Source organism: Pseudonaja textilis, chromosome 1, assembly GCF_049901715.1.
Source record: "Pseudonaja textilis isolate UNSWEBS1 chromosome 1, rPseTex1.2, whole genome shotgun sequence".
Taxonomy (NCBI): Eukaryota; Metazoa; Chordata; class Lepidosauria; order Squamata; family Elapidae; genus Pseudonaja; species Pseudonaja textilis.
In genome coordinates this window covers 298,750,438-298,769,383 of record NC_141990.1, presented here as the reverse complement: position 1 = coordinate 298,769,383, position 18,946 = coordinate 298,750,438, and the positions used below count along the sequence as shown (strand labels likewise).

The window sequence follows — 18,946 nt, the reverse complement described above, 5'->3', positions numbered from 1 at the left end:
TTACAATTCAAAGGCTTCCTACCACAGTTTATTGCATTCCAGAAAAATGGCAGCTTGATACTGGTATGAGGCTATTCCACAGTGTGGAGACCATCATAAAAAAAATGATCTGTATCCTGTAGAAACTTATACCTGGTGGTGCTGGCCCTGAAAATGTCTGAAATACAAGCTACATATAGCTTTAAAGATCCAGTCTGCCAACAGGAGTGAGGCAGGTGGCCAGAAGTGGAGACAGGTAACAAACTGCAGGTCTTTCAAGATATTTTTTTCAGCTATATTTTTCCATTCTCTCATAAATGAATTCCCATTTCCCCCATCTTAAGACCTCCATGTATATAACTTACCATCTGACTGCAGCCAAGAAAACTCTATGAGATTCACTAATAGCCAAGTCAGTTTCCCTTCCAGGCACCCCAGTCAGCAAACTGATCAGGGCTACTCCACACAGTTCCCCCTCTCGATATATCATACACCCTTATAATCCTCCAACCAAATCCATGTACGTATATTTTTGTCTGTTACTTCTTACTTTCTAACATTATTTTAATGTCTCCACCCAGGCTCCTTTTTTAATCACTGTAATGCCATGAAATGAGGAAAACCTAAGTTCTCTACTAAGTTTTCACCACTAGGGGAGGCAATCTTCTCTCTACAGAAGAGCACAAGATGTGGACTATAGAGGATCACAGAGCTGTCACTGGAGAAAGTATGCAGAAGTCATTAGTAAATCATGAACTAACCCAGGAAAAATAATAAAGTGTGAAAGAAATTATTCCACTCTGAGTGTCTTTGGCATAAAAACATGTCACACATTCAAGAGTTCTGGTATTTCTTACAGCACAGAACTGATGCCAGCAGAGTCCATCCTCTTCCATTCCACTTCCACACAGACTTAATCTTCTGATGCCAATGGCAAGGGTAATGGCAAATCCAGTGGTGGTGCCTCTAATCTTAACTTGCCTCCAAACTGATTTAGTGGATAAACAGGGATTAACACCAGAATATTAGATCAAGCAGTCAAAGAACTATCAATTCAGATAAAAAAATAAAACAGTACACAACAGCCTAATCAAGGAATAACCCCCCAAAAAACCACTCCCATCGACATTGACAGAGCAAACCACTGTATATATAAAGAGAGCAAATGCCATTCCCTTCTAGCACTGAAGATGTTATATAGTTGGATAATGAAACGTCTGAAAAAAAACAACCAAACAAGGACTCCACAATTCAACACAGAGCTACAGATGCTCTCTTCTATGCAATTTAATGGAGCTGCTTGTATTATTTTTCTCTTTTCTTGCCAAATTTCATTCACCTTTTAAGGCCTCCTCCTCCTCACTATTGATTGCTATTTCTTTCTGTTCATCTCCCAATGAGCAAATCAGCCAGTATTCTGCCACAAGCAATCACTCTGTGGTCCATTCCCCCTGGAGAGCCACAATGATCCCAGAATGTACAATCTGTCTTGACTTGCCATCTTTGCCACCCCACACAAAGGATGGCCCCAAACAAGTGATATTTTGAAACAATATTTTTCTCTTTTCTTTTTCTAAAATGCCCTTTTCTCTCAATTGGTATTTCTTTGGTTGTTTCCTTCTGTCTTCAGGAACTTGGTGAACTTGGTCTTCTTAACCATCATGAGTGTACATGTGCATGGGAGGCATGAATTGGTTAGCATAAGATCATATAGGATCATAGGTGAGAGAATTAACATGTGCAGTTACCAACGTTCTGAGCTGCTGTCCAATGGCATTAAAACATATTAGAGAAAATTTTGGGATTTTTTTTCTTTACAGGTCTAGCGTATTTGGGTCATTTTTAAACTCCTTTCACAAGCTCCCCCTCCACTATAAATCTGATCCCATTCTGTTGAACTTTCAGATAATTATCATCCCCATTTCCTTTACATAATTTATTTCTCATATTCCATTGGTTGAAAGAGAATGAAAACAAGAACATGCACATATTTCTCTAGTTATGAAGATCTGAAGAATTTATTTCTGGTTCTGTATCACAGCAGTGGGCTATAAAGAAAATCTCATTTGGGAATCTTTTAATGATGTTCTTATAGCTGTGAATAAGATAATCAAGCAATGCAAATGATGTGGTAAAAACGAAGGTCTTGGTTGCCTGAATGAAGCTGTTATGAATATTGCGTCTGCTTTGAAGATGTTAAAAGAAGCATGTCTGAACATGCAAGTTGGAGGTTAATAAATATTCTTATATCATTATGTTATTTTTCTTGAGATCTCTAGTCTTTGGTCATAACTTTCAATCGTAGTTTCTCAAGTTACCACTAGAATTGTCTTGTATGACCTTAAGTATATGTTATTAGATTATGGCAATTAATTCAGTTAACCATAAGATATTCCTTTTACAATTCTCTCCATGGATATAATTAGTCACAAACAGTAAGTACACTGAATTATGTGAATCAATCCACAAAATTATACCTTCCTTAAAATTGGCATCTACCATTTCAAAAGTATTTTATAGCAGTTTTCCTGACACATTTTATATGTATATATGAGTAAGGACCGGTAATAACTCATAGCTCTATGCACATATACCAAAAGAAACCAAAAATTTTTTGTTGAAATAGGTATAAAGAACTTTGCAATAAACACCAGCAAAAAAAATAACTGATAAAAAATGCTTGCTTTGTTTATGCAATAAACTCTTTCTGTTTGGATAAAAACACATACTTCACCAATATGCTTTATTCAGGTTTGACCAGGATAGAATCTAGCCTAGTTTTGTGGAGAGAGGTTTTTCCATGGACCAGAGAGGCCGTGGTTTCGTGTCCTGCCTGAATCCCACAGATCGGGCTTCCCTTGTTTGCATGGGCCGGTTTCTCGCATGCTGCGGACTGGTGCATGTCCACAGACTGGGGGCTGGGGACCCCTGGTTTAGCCAACATATCTGATATTGCAAAGGAATGTTATTGGATGAAGAATATCAGGAAGATTCAGGTGTGTAGAAATAATCTAGACTGGAAAGCTGTGACCCTGGCTAGAGCATTATTAATCCATAACAGGACAGTCTTCCTTACTAAAAACAGCTAAAATGAACACAGTGATAAATATTTACAAATAGTAGCAATCAGCCATAATAATGAAATGTCTATACAAGTTTTCTCAAATAATATTGTAAACGTATCCATGGCAAGAAGAAATTTAGGAGAAAGTAAAACAGTTTCCAAACTCATAGCATATGGTTGCAATATTCATTTAATATATCTCCCAACAAAAGACTTTAGTGTTCAAAACAACGAAGACCAATGTAATATATACTGCAACATATTTTCACAATAAACACTGTGCAACAGCTGCACTAAAGAAAGCAGGGGGAACCTAATGAATTTTCCCACAAGATATCTGGAACATATTAATAGATAGTTTGAATCAGTCTGTTAAGGACTGCTTACTGTGACAGCAATTTGTGAACAAAATAATAAAAAAATAAGGACCAACGTTCTTTTATGGGGCTAAAGAAAACATCACATACATTAAAGTCTATCTGTATTATGTTGAATAAAATGCAGAGAAATAACGAATTTATTGAAATTGAAAGGAATTTACTGTAGTAAATAGAAATAGACAAGCTAAAATAATGGAGTAAGTACTGGACTAAGTTCATTTTCTAGCCAATATTTTCAATAGTACCAGGATAAGTATTTTTAACTGAGGAAAAGATGGACATGCTTTGACATAAACATTGAGCAACCATCCTCTTATAATGTATAAGAGGGGAATATATTTCAGGGGAAAAGGTAATCCATTCATGATATATGTGCCTGCTAATGACTGTTTAAAGAAATTCACTTTTCAGAATTACCTAGTTTAAATAGTGATACCCAGACATAATTGTTGCACTAATTCAACTTTTAGCAGCAGTAGTTTTTTTCTGCCAGGGTAAGAAAATCCTGGGAATCTTATTTATTTTTCAGCATCTGTATAAAGCAAAATACGAAAGCTGAAATTGCCACTATAAAGCTTCCTGTTTTGACTTGATTTAAATTGCTTTTTTAAATAAAGTTTAATTGAAATGGATATGTTTGGACATTTTGGTTCAAAAATTGTCATTTGAGAAAACCAACCAGATTAATAATAAAAGTGGATAATGGCTGATTTCCCAGGATATTATGATCTCTGGGCTTGATAGCTGGCTTGCAGATGTTCCATTACCCAACTAGGTAATGGGTGCAAGTATGGTTTTCTCCTTCAAAAGAGGAAATAAAAAACCTAAGGAAAAAAATAATATGAATCTCAGTTTCATTATGCCAGGGAAAAGGTTGTTGATCTCAGACCTCAGTTACCTTGTGCCTGCTGCTGTGCTCTAAAGTGGCAGGATGACAGTCCTGGGATGTGCTGCAGTGGCAGTAAAGTCCAGCTCCCTCCACTTCAGCCCTCCCCCGAACCCTTACACCGCCTTCTCACCCACCAGCATCCAATGGCAAAGCACTTTCTTTCTGCTATCCGGAAGTACAAGGGATGCTTCCAAATGATGTTTTTTGGAGCCAGAGTGGTGAAGGACGGAAATTTTATGCCAATATTCAAAGCTCAGGGGCAGGTCTACCACAGGATAGGTAGTATTATGGCGGGGCCTCAGCAGCAGCCTTCATTTCTCCAGATACACTTTGTTGGTGATGATGACAATGAGAGGGACATCCATTGTGGAATCTATATATATAAAAGCAAAATACCACTCATGCATCATCACAAAATCTTCAGAATCGTAAAGCCTACAAACTTGAAATTTGGCACATGTGTTCCTCTTGACTTCTAGGTGCTTGCTAACAAAAGATTTTTTGAAATCACCACCAGAGCATTAGTATTTCCTATATTACTATTATTAACATACTCTGATGCTAAGGAGTTCTACCCCCCCCCCCACCTGAAAAGAAAGCTAAGCCACACCCAGGCTCCTTGCTGTCTCCTTGATCAAACAGCAAATACCATTTCAGTTTCCAAACAGCCCTGAACTCTCACACATTGACAGGATGCTAGCCAGATGAATACCGATGGATGCTGGTAGATAGAAGTACAATTTCCCCCCCTTATTTTCCTCCTAAAAAACTTGCCCGATCACATAGTTTCATAGCGAAGCATGGGTACCCTGCTAGTTCAGATATATTTACAAGAAACTCATCTCCTCTTTTAAAAAATGTTCTGCATATTTATTTAAGCATAGATCCAGATATGGCAACAGTTTCATAACACAACTTTTATGTTGAATCTTGTTGCCAAAATGCGTATAATTTTAGGCAAATGGAGTTGAAGACTGCAATCATAATCTAAAAAACATTCATTCAATCTGCATACCACCACTGTCTATTATACATTACATCAACTTTTATCTTCTGTCTTATATTGTTCAGATAGCAACTAAACACAACGCAGCATGTAATTGTGCTACATGAATGCATAAAGGTCTTCATTCTTTTGTTTGGTACAAAAATCGGTTAAGCTATTACAACTGATTTGTTTTTCTCTTTGATATATTTTGTTGACCAACCAATATAAAAACTTAACATTTCTCCAACTGAATGCACTTGCAATTACAGAAAACATCCCCTAAGGAGCAATTTATTAAAAACATCTTCTCTAAATTCACTCTTTAATGTAAATTTAAGCTACAGTCAATGGTAGGGTTTTTCTTACAGATAATCTTTTTCTCTTGTCAGACTAACTGGATTTGAGAAAAAAATAACCACTATGAATAGTTATGAATTTTACAAAACTTATAAGACTTTTAATGAACCTTACAAAAACATCAAAAGCAGCCTCAAGATGAAGATATTGAAGGTAAAGTAACAGCAGGAATATAATGCTTCAACTACTTCCTGATCTTCTCAACCAACCCCATCCTTCCACAAGCTTTAAAGAGAGAATACTATATTGGAGGAAAATTAGCTATCAGAAGAATTAGACATTTCTATTATTCCAAGTGTCCCATCCCAATATTGATTTTTACTTTTAAACCTGTATTTCAGCCCTTAAATTGTTAAAGTTTGTTTCTCAAATGGAAATATCTAAATATATCAGAAATGAGTGCTTACAGTGTATCATGCATAAAATTTTAATGAAATTCCAGAGCTAACATTTTTTATAATTATGTGAATTCAATATAACAAATATAGAACTTACAACCATCCAAATGTTACAACTATAGCTTCAAATAGATGGCCAATATTTAAAAATGCTTGGTAATATGATTTAACCAATGTGGAAGACCACACTTTTTTCACTCCTGCCAATAAGGGCAATTAAATATAGGAGAATTGTAAATAGTGCTTAAACTCCCACAGGATATAACTGCACTAAAATTTAGTCTACAAGAATCTGTTTGCAAGGGTTTATGCTGTCAAAGAATGTGCTCATTACAGAAATTAACTCAGATCAAAGTTTACTTAAATGGGAATGTTCTCCGAAATGCAAGTTGTTCAGATGTTATTTTGAATTGTTATGGAAACATTCTAACATGGGGAAATTAGTTTATGTACTTTGATCTTGTTTGAAATTGAATTTTTTAAATTTTTATTTATTTATAAAATTTATTTATAAAATTTCTATAACCCTTCACGCCTGCCACACTTAATGGATGTCATGTTTAAATTCATATTTGTCAATAAAAATAAGTGAGAATTAGGACATTTTTGAAGTTTTCTACCGTAGATTACAAAAACATATCTACAAAGGAAGGAAATTTGCTTGATGTACTTACACACAAGGAATTCTTAAACAACTTAATTATAAAGTAGATATAAACAAAATGTCAGTTTAGGGAATTCCTTAAATTCTAAAATGGAATACAGATGGTTTGTATATGTATGATGATTTGAAAGTTCTGTACTGTTACTTGAATCAACATAAATATCTGCTTCATAGTTAAAACTGCCTTCAGATCCATTTCAGAATTCTTTCATTCTTTCTGACAATGTTGAGCATGCTAATTAAAAAAATTAAAAAATAAATAAATGAATGGATGAGCAAAAAAGAAGAATTTTCACTTGAGGGACAAATGACCTGGCCCAGATTACCTTGTTTTATAATATGTGCTGGCCTATTGGCACTGGACCTTTCAGATGATTACACCAATCCTGGGCATCTATGTTAATAGGAAACAAGCAGCAAACAGGTATTAATCTGACAAGGTTGTCAGGTTTAGATTATTCCTCAGCAAATGCTCAAATTTAGCAGAAAATACTTTTATATATCACACACCAAGATTTGCAAGCAAAATCTGAACTACCTTGTACCTCAGTTTAGTTTGGGGGAAAATGCAAGAGTCTTTTATCTTACACTAAAAATCTTTCCACATTAAAATATAGTTGGGCTTTTGCCAAGGTTAAACTAATGTTTTCCTATCCCATAAATCAAGGGGAAGATGTAAGGGAACTAATCCTCTACAAGACTTGGTCCCTGTAATAAACATGATATACTATGAGATCCTTGATGCTCTCTGAGCTTGGTTGTTTTCTTGCAGATGTTTCATTACCAAACTAGGTAACATTGGTGTTAGTAGGGAGTGGGGTTTGCAAACAGCACTCCTGATTAGCACTGATGATATTACCTAGTTTGATAATGAAACACCTGCAAGAAAACAACCAAGCACAGAAAATATCAAAAACCTCATAGTTCAATTCTAAGCTACAAATATTCTCTTCTATTGGAACCAGGGGTGGTATTCTACCAGTTTGGATCGGTTCTATAGAACCGGTTGTTATGATTCTGTGCAGTTCAGAGAACTGGCAAATCATGCCCCTGGCTAACCCCTCTCCTCCCCACCCAGTCAGTCCTTACCGCGCATGTGCAACATCGTGCATACACCCAACATCGCTGACTGCGTTCTCCCCTGCCCAGTCATTCCTTAAGGTTTTTTCTCTCCCCTCCCAACGATCAGCCGTTCCGATGATCAGCTGTGCTGGATCACCCTCGCTGTCTTACTGCTTTGCCCAGGAAACTTCCCTGAGGCCCAGGAGCAAAAAGGGGCAACTGGGGGGGGGGGTTGCTATGCGCCCTCCCTGCGCTCCATTTTTTGCCTTCCTGGCCCCAGGGAAGTTTCCTGGGAGCAAAAATGCCTCCCCCAGGAGGCTTCCCTGGGGCCCGGGAGGCCCAAAAACGGAGCACAGGGGGGTGCTGCCCCCAACATTCCATTTTTTGCCTTTCTGGGCCTCCATCCAGGAGGCAAAAATGCCCCCCCAGGAGGCTTATGTGAGGCCCAGGAAGCAAAAAAAGGGGGGTTGCTACCACACCCACCCAGTCACATGGACACGAACGCCTAGCCACGCCCACAGAACCGGTTGTTATAAAATTTGAATCCCACCCCTGACTGGAACATATACTCTATTATAGCTTTTACCTTAGTTTGTATAATGACCCGATTCATCCTATTTTAACATCTTTTCATCTTAACATTTTAATTTATATAAAGAGATTGAGGATTACATTGAAGAAAATTATATAATCTTCGGCTTTAAAATAATTTTGTTATGCTGTATAGTTTTTAAATAAACTGACTAAAATCATAACATACAATGCTTTCTATGTTCCAGCAATGCTACTAACATTCACAGCAAGAATAATCACACTCAACAACATCCCAAATGATTTTGAACAGCTATACATTGAATCACTTCTTAAATAACATACGTAAGAACATTGGTCTTATCCCTGGTGGCAAGGTGTTCCATGAGAGAGGAGCTCCTATAAAAATGTTCTCATGGGTTCTCATTTCTACTAGACAGCAGGGAGAAACTCCAGCCCTAATTCCACACCAATTCTGTTGTAGTACAATCTTAGCAAGAGTCAGCTTTCACGTCTGAAGCAATAATCACTCTGTCAGGTTCCTTCCCATCCAGATCTGTATAGCCTTCAGATCAAATCATGACTTCTACTCTATCTTCTGACTCGTCTGGAGATGTATAATTGAGTATCATTTGCATACTGATAACACCATATCCCAAGCCATTGAATAACTCTCCAAACAGCTTCCATTAGGATGAAAAAATGGTTGACTACCCCCACATCAGTACATACTGAAGTGTCATAGGACTTTATTTCTCTGCCCCAACACATACACTGACTGAACTGACCACAGGAAAGAGAAGAATTACTGAGTACCCCCAACTTCCAATTCTTGTAAATATTACAAAATCATTCCATTATTAACCACTGAAAGATGGAACAAGACAAGTAGAGCTGCAATTTCATTAATATTTCCTTACTTATTTTCAGAAATATTTTCTTACCTAAACACAGACAGAATGACTAAGGTAGGCAAAAAAAATCAGTGTAAGCAAAAGTGACTTCTGACTTCAACGCTGAGCTTCCTTATGGAAAGCTGGCTCTGAGCATCGGAAATCTTCCTTCCTTCCTTCGCCAGTTGGCAGGTAAATTGCTGCAGCTGGGTGAGTGAGTGAGTGAGTGAGTGAGTGAGTACATGAGTAGTTGGTGCAGTGCAAATGTAGAGGGACTGGGTATAGAAGATGCACCATTTCTCCATTGACCTTCTCTCTGAAAGCTCCTGCAAGCAAAAACTTTCCTAGTAAGAATATGGCAAAGAGCAATGGCAATCATAGCCATTCTTTTCAGTTCCCCATCAATTTGTCCAGGAATATTAAAAATGAGGATCATGAGACCGTGGCTGACCAGTGCTGACCACCAGCAGCACAATGGTGCTAAAGCATCCAAAAATTCCCCAAATTTCATCTCCTCAGGAGCACAGGGCCTGAGCATTCTGTAAGCTAGCACATTTGTGGTACATATGTTGAAAAGGTTTTGCCCTATGATGCAGTGTTTCAACCAATTGAAGGTTGAAATGGATTTATCAGTATTAATAGCTGGACTTAAACTTTAAAGAGATGTATCAGTGCCTTTCATAGACATTGATACCTTCCCCCCAATAGAAAAGCATTCACAATTACCCTAGACCTAGGCTGTCAAGATGCCCACGGCTGTATATGTACTCTCTCCAGGAGGTGAAGCAGTCTTAGATTAGCACTCAAAAAGCTCACCTCACCAAGCACTCTGTCAATTTCCTAAAGATCAATAGGTTAAAAGTCTTTCCAAATAATATTACAAGATGTCACCCTCAAGACTTTAGATTCTGTCCAACCAATTCCAAACAAATGCAGTGATTTTAACTGCAAAATCTCACAGTCACCCATTAATGGATCTTTCCACTTGTACTTCCCTAAAAGAAACTGAGTCATTTTTAAAACATTTGTCAGATAGTTCTTTATGGAACGATAAGGATAGAGAAGTAACTCTGCTTTGTCTCTCTGAATTATAGGTTGAAATTTGGGCTTAAGCCTCTACCTATCTAGACACATTCTAGAAATCAAAGGCACCAAAATTGAGCTATTTACAATTTTTTTTCTCTTCTAACAGATTAAGTACTCCGAAATAGAAATCAGATGTAACAGGATGCCGCGCCCCCCACAGGCACATGATGACCTAGAGAAGCCCACTGTTCCCATGGAAGCCATGAAATCCTAAGCCTCCTCAGAATTACCCTAGGGATGAAGTGTTGAAATCACACAGGATAAACAACTTTGGTATATCAATCATTATCATAAGGTAAGGCTGAAAGCTCAGGCAAGGATGCCACTGTCAGATAGGAGGGTGCTGCAACAGTAGCATCCGTAATCTTGTTCCAAAATTTCAACTACTATAGAAATGGACAGATTTATACATCTGTGATCTTTTTAAAATGACACATTATCTTGGGAAGCTATTAACCAGTTCAATAGCATATGATGGGTGTTCGGGAAGCTTACTGAATCATGGGTAATTACAAATTTGAGATATGAGCTATTGCTAATAATGCCTACTCTTGCTTTCCAATATTTATAATCTACTATCTAAATAAGGTTATTGATCAGAGTAACTAATAAAAAACATTTGTCTATTCCACATGTCAAAGCAAATTATTAGGACAAACTAGGAAGAGGAAAGAGCAGGGGTGTCAAACTCATGGCCCGTGGGCCAGATGTGTCATGCGCTGGCCATGCCCATGCCCAGTTTAGGGAAGGGGAAGTCACGGTACATCACATGACGATGCCATGACGCAAGTTTGACACCCCTGGGATAGAGAGTAGGAAATACAGAATAGGTAAATCAGAAATACACACTGAATTTTGCTGAATCCCAAACTGAATCAGACCACTCTATAGAGACTATATATCTTTACAAATGAAGAAAGACGGCCTCCACTGCTTACAAAAAGGACCTACATCTTCTTGAAACATCCCATATTATTTGATTATCTTGAATTATTCCAGAAATGCATTTTAGATAATGTCACACTATGGAGTCAAGTAGTCCCCATTTTGAAAGGAAAAGGATTTCTTTCTAACACGCTTGCCCTATCTGCTCTCCTGGTCTTCTACCTAAGTATCCACCTGCCAGCCAGCATACTGCTCTTTTCATTCTCTCTTCTTGGCCCAAGTAACTCATAACAAATGATCTTCAGAGAGAGGAGCAATGATCTAACTGCTGAAGCAATTGTTTGGCTTGCAGCTGCATAGATAGCTACCATGATTACCTCACTCATGATATCTAACACTGAAGACCTCATTCTGAAGCATTTAATCCAGGAAGGAATGATGGAATTGCAGTCACTGAGTAATAGGCAATGCAATATATAGCATGAGAATCTGGTATCAATGTTGTTTTCTATTCATTCACCTAAAGTTACCTGTTTCTCCAGTCTTGCTGACAGGTTTATAACACAAGGGTTATAAAGGTTCTGTATTAACAACAGTTTTTTGAAATATGCCCCTTCAACTTTCCTTCCTTCTTATAAATCTAATAAATCTCTACACTTACCCACCATTGAACTTTTAATTAAGGGATAAGTGTTACAATATGTATTCTTTTCACAGAAACTGCCTGCCAAACAACATAAGAGTTGTATCTGTAGGTTCAAGATCCCACACATCTTTATAAACAAAAAGTCAAACCAAAACCATACTGAATCCCAACTATTTTAAATCTGTAAAATGTATCGCCAAATAAAAACCAATGTGCCTGCAAAAGTAAAGTTGTAGCATCGTTGTATGTAAATAATTTATATAGCTCCATCATCCAAACTCCCATACCTATTTGCTGTACCTTGGCTTCTTCTCGATAAAAGGTCTCCTACATTTTCAAGTTGCCCGGATGTCTATTTAAAAGCAAATCATGTGCGTACTTGTGGATTTTTCATTATAATTAATGGGAGATATAAAGTTTTGGTTTCACTTCCATATGAACCTGACAAATTGATTGGCCTCTGTCCGTGACCAAATCAAACTATATCCTGAATTATGTTCTAAAATCACAAGCCTATTTTAAGTCAATATCATGTTATTGATGAACATCTGGTTATACAATACCAGGACTGAATCAAGGGTTTTCAATTTGCAGAGGGTCTCTACCATAACAATAAGATAGTCCCTCATTCTTCTTTTGCACACTCATCAATATAGTTCTGATTGTTCTCTTTCTTTCCTAGCATAGATGGCATTATACATGCAAGTTTCCATAACTTTTTTCCAACGGTATTCGGGAGATAAATTGTTACTAGAATCTAGTGGTGTATTTTCCATCTTTTGGATGGTCAGCTTTGATCATTGTTGCTGCCTTTCTTCAAGCAGGAGACAAGGTAGTAAGATGATGAATAAATCAAGGACAATAATATAATTCTGAAGGGAGTAGCAATAATAAAGCATCAATGAAAAGTAGGAAGGAGAAATCTTAACTAGGTGATAGAATTTGGTTACAAAGTTGAAAATCTATTACAATCATTCCTTCTCCTTTATTGACCTTACAAATATCAACTTTCCCAAATGACTAAGCTAAATAACAGACAACAATTATAAAGGTTGCAAGTTAGTAGCAGCTGCAAAATGTTTTGCACTGTGTTAGGAAGAGATGCTTTGGAACTATAAGAACACATCAGCTGCCAGCAATGTCTTTCTACAGGATCTGTGGCTGCTCTCTGCTTTAATGAATTGCAGTCAGGTGTTGTGTCTGTACTCACATATATGCCAAAGTATTTATTCTCAGTTAAATCTGAAACACTGCATCTTTCTGCTATACAATTTATTTGGGGTGGTTTAAAATGTATGCAAAAATGTTTTAGCTTCCTTAAAATGGAGAAGATTCTATAAGCAGTGAGGCAGAAAATAAGTCAAAGCCCATGAATAAGATCATCAATGAGCCTGCAATTGAATCTTGATAGACCTGGTAAAATAATTTCTATTTTGGGCTTTTTCTAGAAAAAAAAAACTAGAACCACAAAGGATGCAATCTAGTATTAAAACAAATTTAAAAGTAATTAGCCTTGATTATGAAACAAAAAAGGAAACTAGTTAATCTGGTCAAGTAACATCTAGAAGTTTGATTTCTAAATGTTATTAGGAGCACTGAAAAGCATTTACATTTTCTCAAAATGGCATCTTCTATGCATAATGCATTGCTATTCAGACACAGACAAATGCAGATTGTTGGCATGGATTAATCAAATTATGTTATTCTTATATTCAATCTGTTCCCCATAATCAGTGGACTCAATGTAAGAGGTCTATTATAAACGTTTAAACTCCTGAACAGCTTGGGATGAGGTATTCTGAAGAAAGTTTTCTTCTTTATATAGTAAACATCTGAGATTCTGTTCCTGGTGCCTTGACAATGGTGATTTCCAGATAACAAAGGTTCCCAGATACAACAGCACTTTGGTCCTGGGACGCTGCTCAAAAAAGAAAGAGGATCCAACTAGAGTCACCATGCTGTTCTTCTGCAATCATGATCAATATTCTAGATCTCATTTGCCATGGGATATATATACATGATATTAATATTGCTAAGACAAAGGCTTTGGTTAAGTGATAGAAAATATAAAAGAGTTGTTTTTCTGATTACGTCAATGTTCAAGGATATGCCACATTTTTAAAAAAACATAACATATGTAAAAAGAAATGTACAGTTGTAACTAACTACAAGAAACATGTTTACTGCAGGAACAGCCATTTCCTTGTAATATCTCTAGAGACATGATTCAAGGAACCAATGAACTCTTGCCTATAGATATAAACAAGATAGGGAATAAAGCTGAAGTCAAATGCAGTTATCCTGTTATGCAGAAAATAAAGTGTCTGTCCATGTCAAATTGTATATATTGCTAAGAAATGTTCATATTGGTATAAAGTGTAAAAATAAACATGCTTCTTGAACATATAGATCCAGAAAGCAACACGACTTCAGCCAATTTTCTGGATTATTTTTCTACATAATTTCTGCAGAACCTCATAAATCAGGCTGAGGAACCTGATAACAGTCCAGAGTTCAGATCAGTTTCTCTACCTACCCAGGCAGACTAGATGATGTTAAACAAATGGAAACCACACCCTCTGTTAGCACACTTCTCACCTCATGATCAGGAGGTACCATTCTCTATTTTCTCTCATGGACAGAAAATAGTGCTTTGAGCATATAAGATGAACTCGAGAGTTCATGCAAATAAAGTAGGGAACCAGTTAACACAGCTGCAAACTGTCCTGCTTGTTCCCTCATTAGGAAAAGCATGGCACTTGCTTTTCCCAACAAGGGATTTCCACCTGGCAATCCAAGTGGAGTACCTGCAAGAGTGTCTGTCAATCTCAGCCACACTATACCTTTCTTTTTTGTGTCAAGGTATCACCTGTACCAAAACAACATGAACTGTTAAGAAATTACTCAGGAAACAAAGAAGAGCTTAATCTACATTTTAAAATAAATTCCATAATTGTGAAAATGCTTAAGAAATACAAAGGAACAAGGTCAAAGTATATATACAAATATCTGTATATTTCAGCTAAAACTTTTCACCACCGACACACATGTATTTAGCTAAAAATTTCAGAAAACCACTAATTTTGAAAGTTCACAGTACAGAAAAGGAATGTGTTTAAGAATACAAGGAAACAAGAATATAGTACCAAGTCTATAGGCTACTTAATTATAGCAATGGACAAACCAAACCACATTTTATCTATATGAAGATTAACAGCTGTGAGATAGATATCCAGCATATTTTGGGAACAATTTAAGATAAATTATGCAGGATACACTAAAAGTGCAAGAAAGCAGAAGAACAAATTTGGAATAGAGCAAAAAACCTGGTAAATATAAATATTTTCCAGATATACAGGAATACATTCAAATTTACAGAAAAGAAAATCTTGGGTCTTTCTAGAAAGGCCAGACAAAGGCAAGCACCATTGATAAAGCCTCCACTATGGACATATGATTTTTTTAAAAACTAATAGTAAGTAATACTTCAAACCCATGAAAAAAGCGGGGTTCAAGTTAAGGTTGGTTCCAGGAATTTTCTTAGAGACAATATAGTTAATACTCTTGGCAACAATACTGAAATTGTTTGCCACTTTCTTCTTTTGGCACAGGAGAGGAAACATATTTAAGCTCCCAAATAGGATGTGGAAGGGGGTGGCATTCTGAAATTTGAAAACAGTTTGAAGTGATATGGTTGTCATCCATTATACTTTTCAAACAATATTCAAAGGCAGTCCTATACACAATATACTACAGGTAGTCCTCAACTTGCAACCACAAATTGAGCCTAAAATTTCTGTTGCTCAGTATGACAGTTCCAATGTTAAGCATTTTGCCCCCTTTTACAATCGTTTATAACAGTTGTTAAGTGAATGTAGTTTCTCCCTTGACTTTGTCAGGTGATCACAAAAGTGATCACATGACCATTAGACACTGCAACCATCTATATACATGCCAGTTGCCAAACATCCGAATTTTGGTCACAGCACCACTGAGATTCTGCGACTGTTGTATGAAAACTGGTTGTAAGTCATTTTTTTAGCGCATTTAAGTTTTAATGGTCACTAAACCAATGATTGTAAGTCGAAGACTCCCTGTATAGTGCCCCATAAGCTGATATTTATGTTAACTACTATGCAACATAACTTTTTCAGGTATTTTGTGTAACGAATTAAGAAAATGCACTTATATTTACATATTAAATAATGCAGAATAGAATTTTGAGTAAGCACGCACACAGTCATACCACAAGACATTTATACACATAAGCTAGAGAAAAGGACTAGGGGAGATACAGCAATATTGCAGTATTTGAGGAGCTGCGACAAAGAAGAGGGGATCAACTTATTTTCCAAAGCACCAGAAGGCAAAACAAGAAACAATGGATAGAAACTAATCAAGGTGAGAAGCAACTTGGAATTAAGGGGAAACTTCCTAACAGTGAGAACAATTAACTAGTAGAACAGCTTGCCTCCAGAAGTTGTAGGTGCTTCACCACTGGACAGTTTTAAGAAAAGACTGAATAGCCAGTTGCTCAAATTGTATAGGGGGTCCTGCTTGAGGGGAGGAGGATGTTGGACTAGAACACCTCCAAGATCCCTTCCAGCTCCATTTTTATCTTCTAATTTAAAATAGTCACTGATTATTGTTACATAAGATGTACCGTACAAAGCACATATAAAACTTGAGACTTTGTTATGTATGCATCAAAGATTCCTATTTCCTACCCATATCTAACTCCTTATTTATGACACATATCATCACTTTGAAATCCAGGGCACTAAAAAATAAAGTGTGAGCAAATATTCTTTTCCACTTAAGAGACTGAGCACATCTACTTTCAACAGCAGAAAAGTAGCAAGTATAGTAGAAGTGTGACATTTCCACAAATGCTTGACTATGTATCATTTATTACAGAATATTTTACATCAACTTTTTCCAATCTGACACATTCCAGCTCACGCTTAATTATGGCATCTATCACAAGCTAACAAGAGCATTGCCATGCTGCCTATTAATGATAGAAGATATTGTCCAACATACTGGAAGACACACAATTGTGAATTTAATCCAGCCTTTTCTGAACGCTGTGTAAGAACTTCACACCCATACTTCACTATTAAACAAATATATATTCAATATTCACTATTTCTCAATATTTTCCCTTGACTTGCTAGGACAAATTCCTTAGCAGCAAATGCATCTATCTGCCCATATCTAAATCTTTTATTTTCGGTTTAGCTATTACATTCAATATTTTAGTAAAATATGCAGCATGACTACTGCAGCACATCTGAATTCAGTGCTAATGTTTTTGTAAATCATGTAAAACCTATGTTCAAACTAATCAGAACTAAAGCCAATATATTCACTAAATGATATATATTGCATGACCAAGGACCTGTTTCAGTATGTGCATGAACTTCATATAGTATACATTCAAAGGAAAAAATTAATATTTTGTTCACTACCTTAAGTCAAAGACTCAAAATATATTACACTTTTACAAAGTAAAGGCTTCATAAAGTATGTTATCAAAAAGCTAAATAGTCACATTAAAGCTATGAAAAGGTCTGTTCCTGTTTCTATTCCACTGACAAAAATAATAAATGCGTAAGATTTCATGGTTCAAATAATATTAACTGACAGATATAATACTTTTTCTCTCTGTAACTAAGGTAGTTTTAAACAGATTTCATTCATATTTCAAGCTTTTTCTCTGAAAAGCTCAAGCAGCACATGCAGCATTCCCTCCACCAATATTTCACAATGATACCATGAAGTACATTGTATGACTAGACCAGAACTACCACTAAGTTTGGTGGTTGAACGTGTATTTAATCTGGGTCTTTAACAACACAGGCCAAGTTCAGTAAAATACCTAGTTCTGACAGATCCATGTACTGTACTTAAAAGACTATTCCAATCTCTGAAAATTGTTCCTCATCATATCCAACACTTTGCACAGGGGAAAACAAACACGCATATCCAGGCTTTTTTGACAGATAGAAAAGGTATTCACAGATCAACTTTCGCTTCAATTTGAAAGATATTCCTCTTGCAGCTTCAACATTCACAGAGCACTAGGCTAAGTACAACTTTAGCTAATATTTTAAAATATATATTTTTTAAAACCGTGAGTTCCATCATTGCCCTCAGAGGCATAATCCAACATTTAGAGGATACTTGCTTTCAACCCTCACAAAGCTCGAAGAACATCTGCGCTGCCTTAGGTGAATGATATCAAAACTTTACAAAGTATTCCCCCCCTTTAAAAAAACAAACAAACCCGACCCATCCCTTTAGCTTTTAGAATCCCGCGTAATGTGCCCGACTGAGCTAAACGGTAATAACTTTGCCTCCGCAAAATCCTATTCCCGAGGTAACCACTTCCGTTCGGAAACGACAAGGGAGTAGGACCCTGTATCAACACGGGGGAGAGGGGGAATAAACCGGCGAGGAAACGCCTTGTTGACAACCACAGTGTGCCGGAGTTTGCTACACCACCCGGCCGTCCCCTTGCTAAGGATGAGCAAAGAGCCGGAAGATCCGTCCCCCTTGTGCCTCCTTCTCACCGACCCACCCACCCTCCAGCAGTACTGACAACCGGCGCTCCACTCCCTCCTCTTCGGCGCGTTACCTTGCGGACCCCCTTGTAAATGTAGAAGTAAAGCTCCCGGCCCACATTGAAGCAGAGCCGGTCCCCATTGCCACTCTGGTCGTTGACGTTGACGAAAGAGACGCGAACGGGATTGGAGCCCTGCGAATTGAAAGGCACCCGGTTGGGCCGGCTGTACTCCGAGTGGCTCAAGAGCTTGTAGAGCCCCTCGCGGGTGGTAAACTGGGTCTTAATCTCGTTCATCTCCTTCCCTCCTCCCTCCGCCGCCATCTTGGAAAGGAGCATTCATCGTCTTCCAGTACCCGGATGAAAGGCCAGCGCGCAGACGCACCAAAGAAGGAAATTGTTTCTCCTGCCTGAAAGCGCATGAAGGGAAGCTGGCGAAACGTTCGTGCCATGAAGTGGGAGGAGCGAAGCTTTTCCCTGTTTACCGCGATGCTGCGCATGCGTCAGTTCGGCCTGGTGCAACGGGATGAGGTGGAAAAGATTAAAAGCGATGAGCTTT

The 18,946-nt window shown here is 37.4% G+C and overlaps 1 protein-coding gene across 3 annotated transcripts in view; it reads right to left on the bottom strand.

Moving 5' to 3' along the window:
• Positions 1 to 18,739, bottom strand: part of WDR20 (WD repeat domain 20) — a 49,080-nt gene extending 30,341 nt beyond the window's left edge. For all 3 annotated transcript variants that reach the window (XM_026698520.2, XM_026698519.2, XM_026698521.2), the window contains exon 1: positions 18,463 to 18,739. In XM_026698520.2, coding sequence (XP_026554305.1) covers positions 18,463 to 18,726 — 264 coding nt within the window. In that variant the 5' untranslated portion in view covers positions 18,727 to 18,739. The remainder of the gene's footprint in view (positions 1 to 18,462) is intronic.
• Between the last annotated feature and the right edge of the window lie 207 nt (positions 18,740 to 18,946).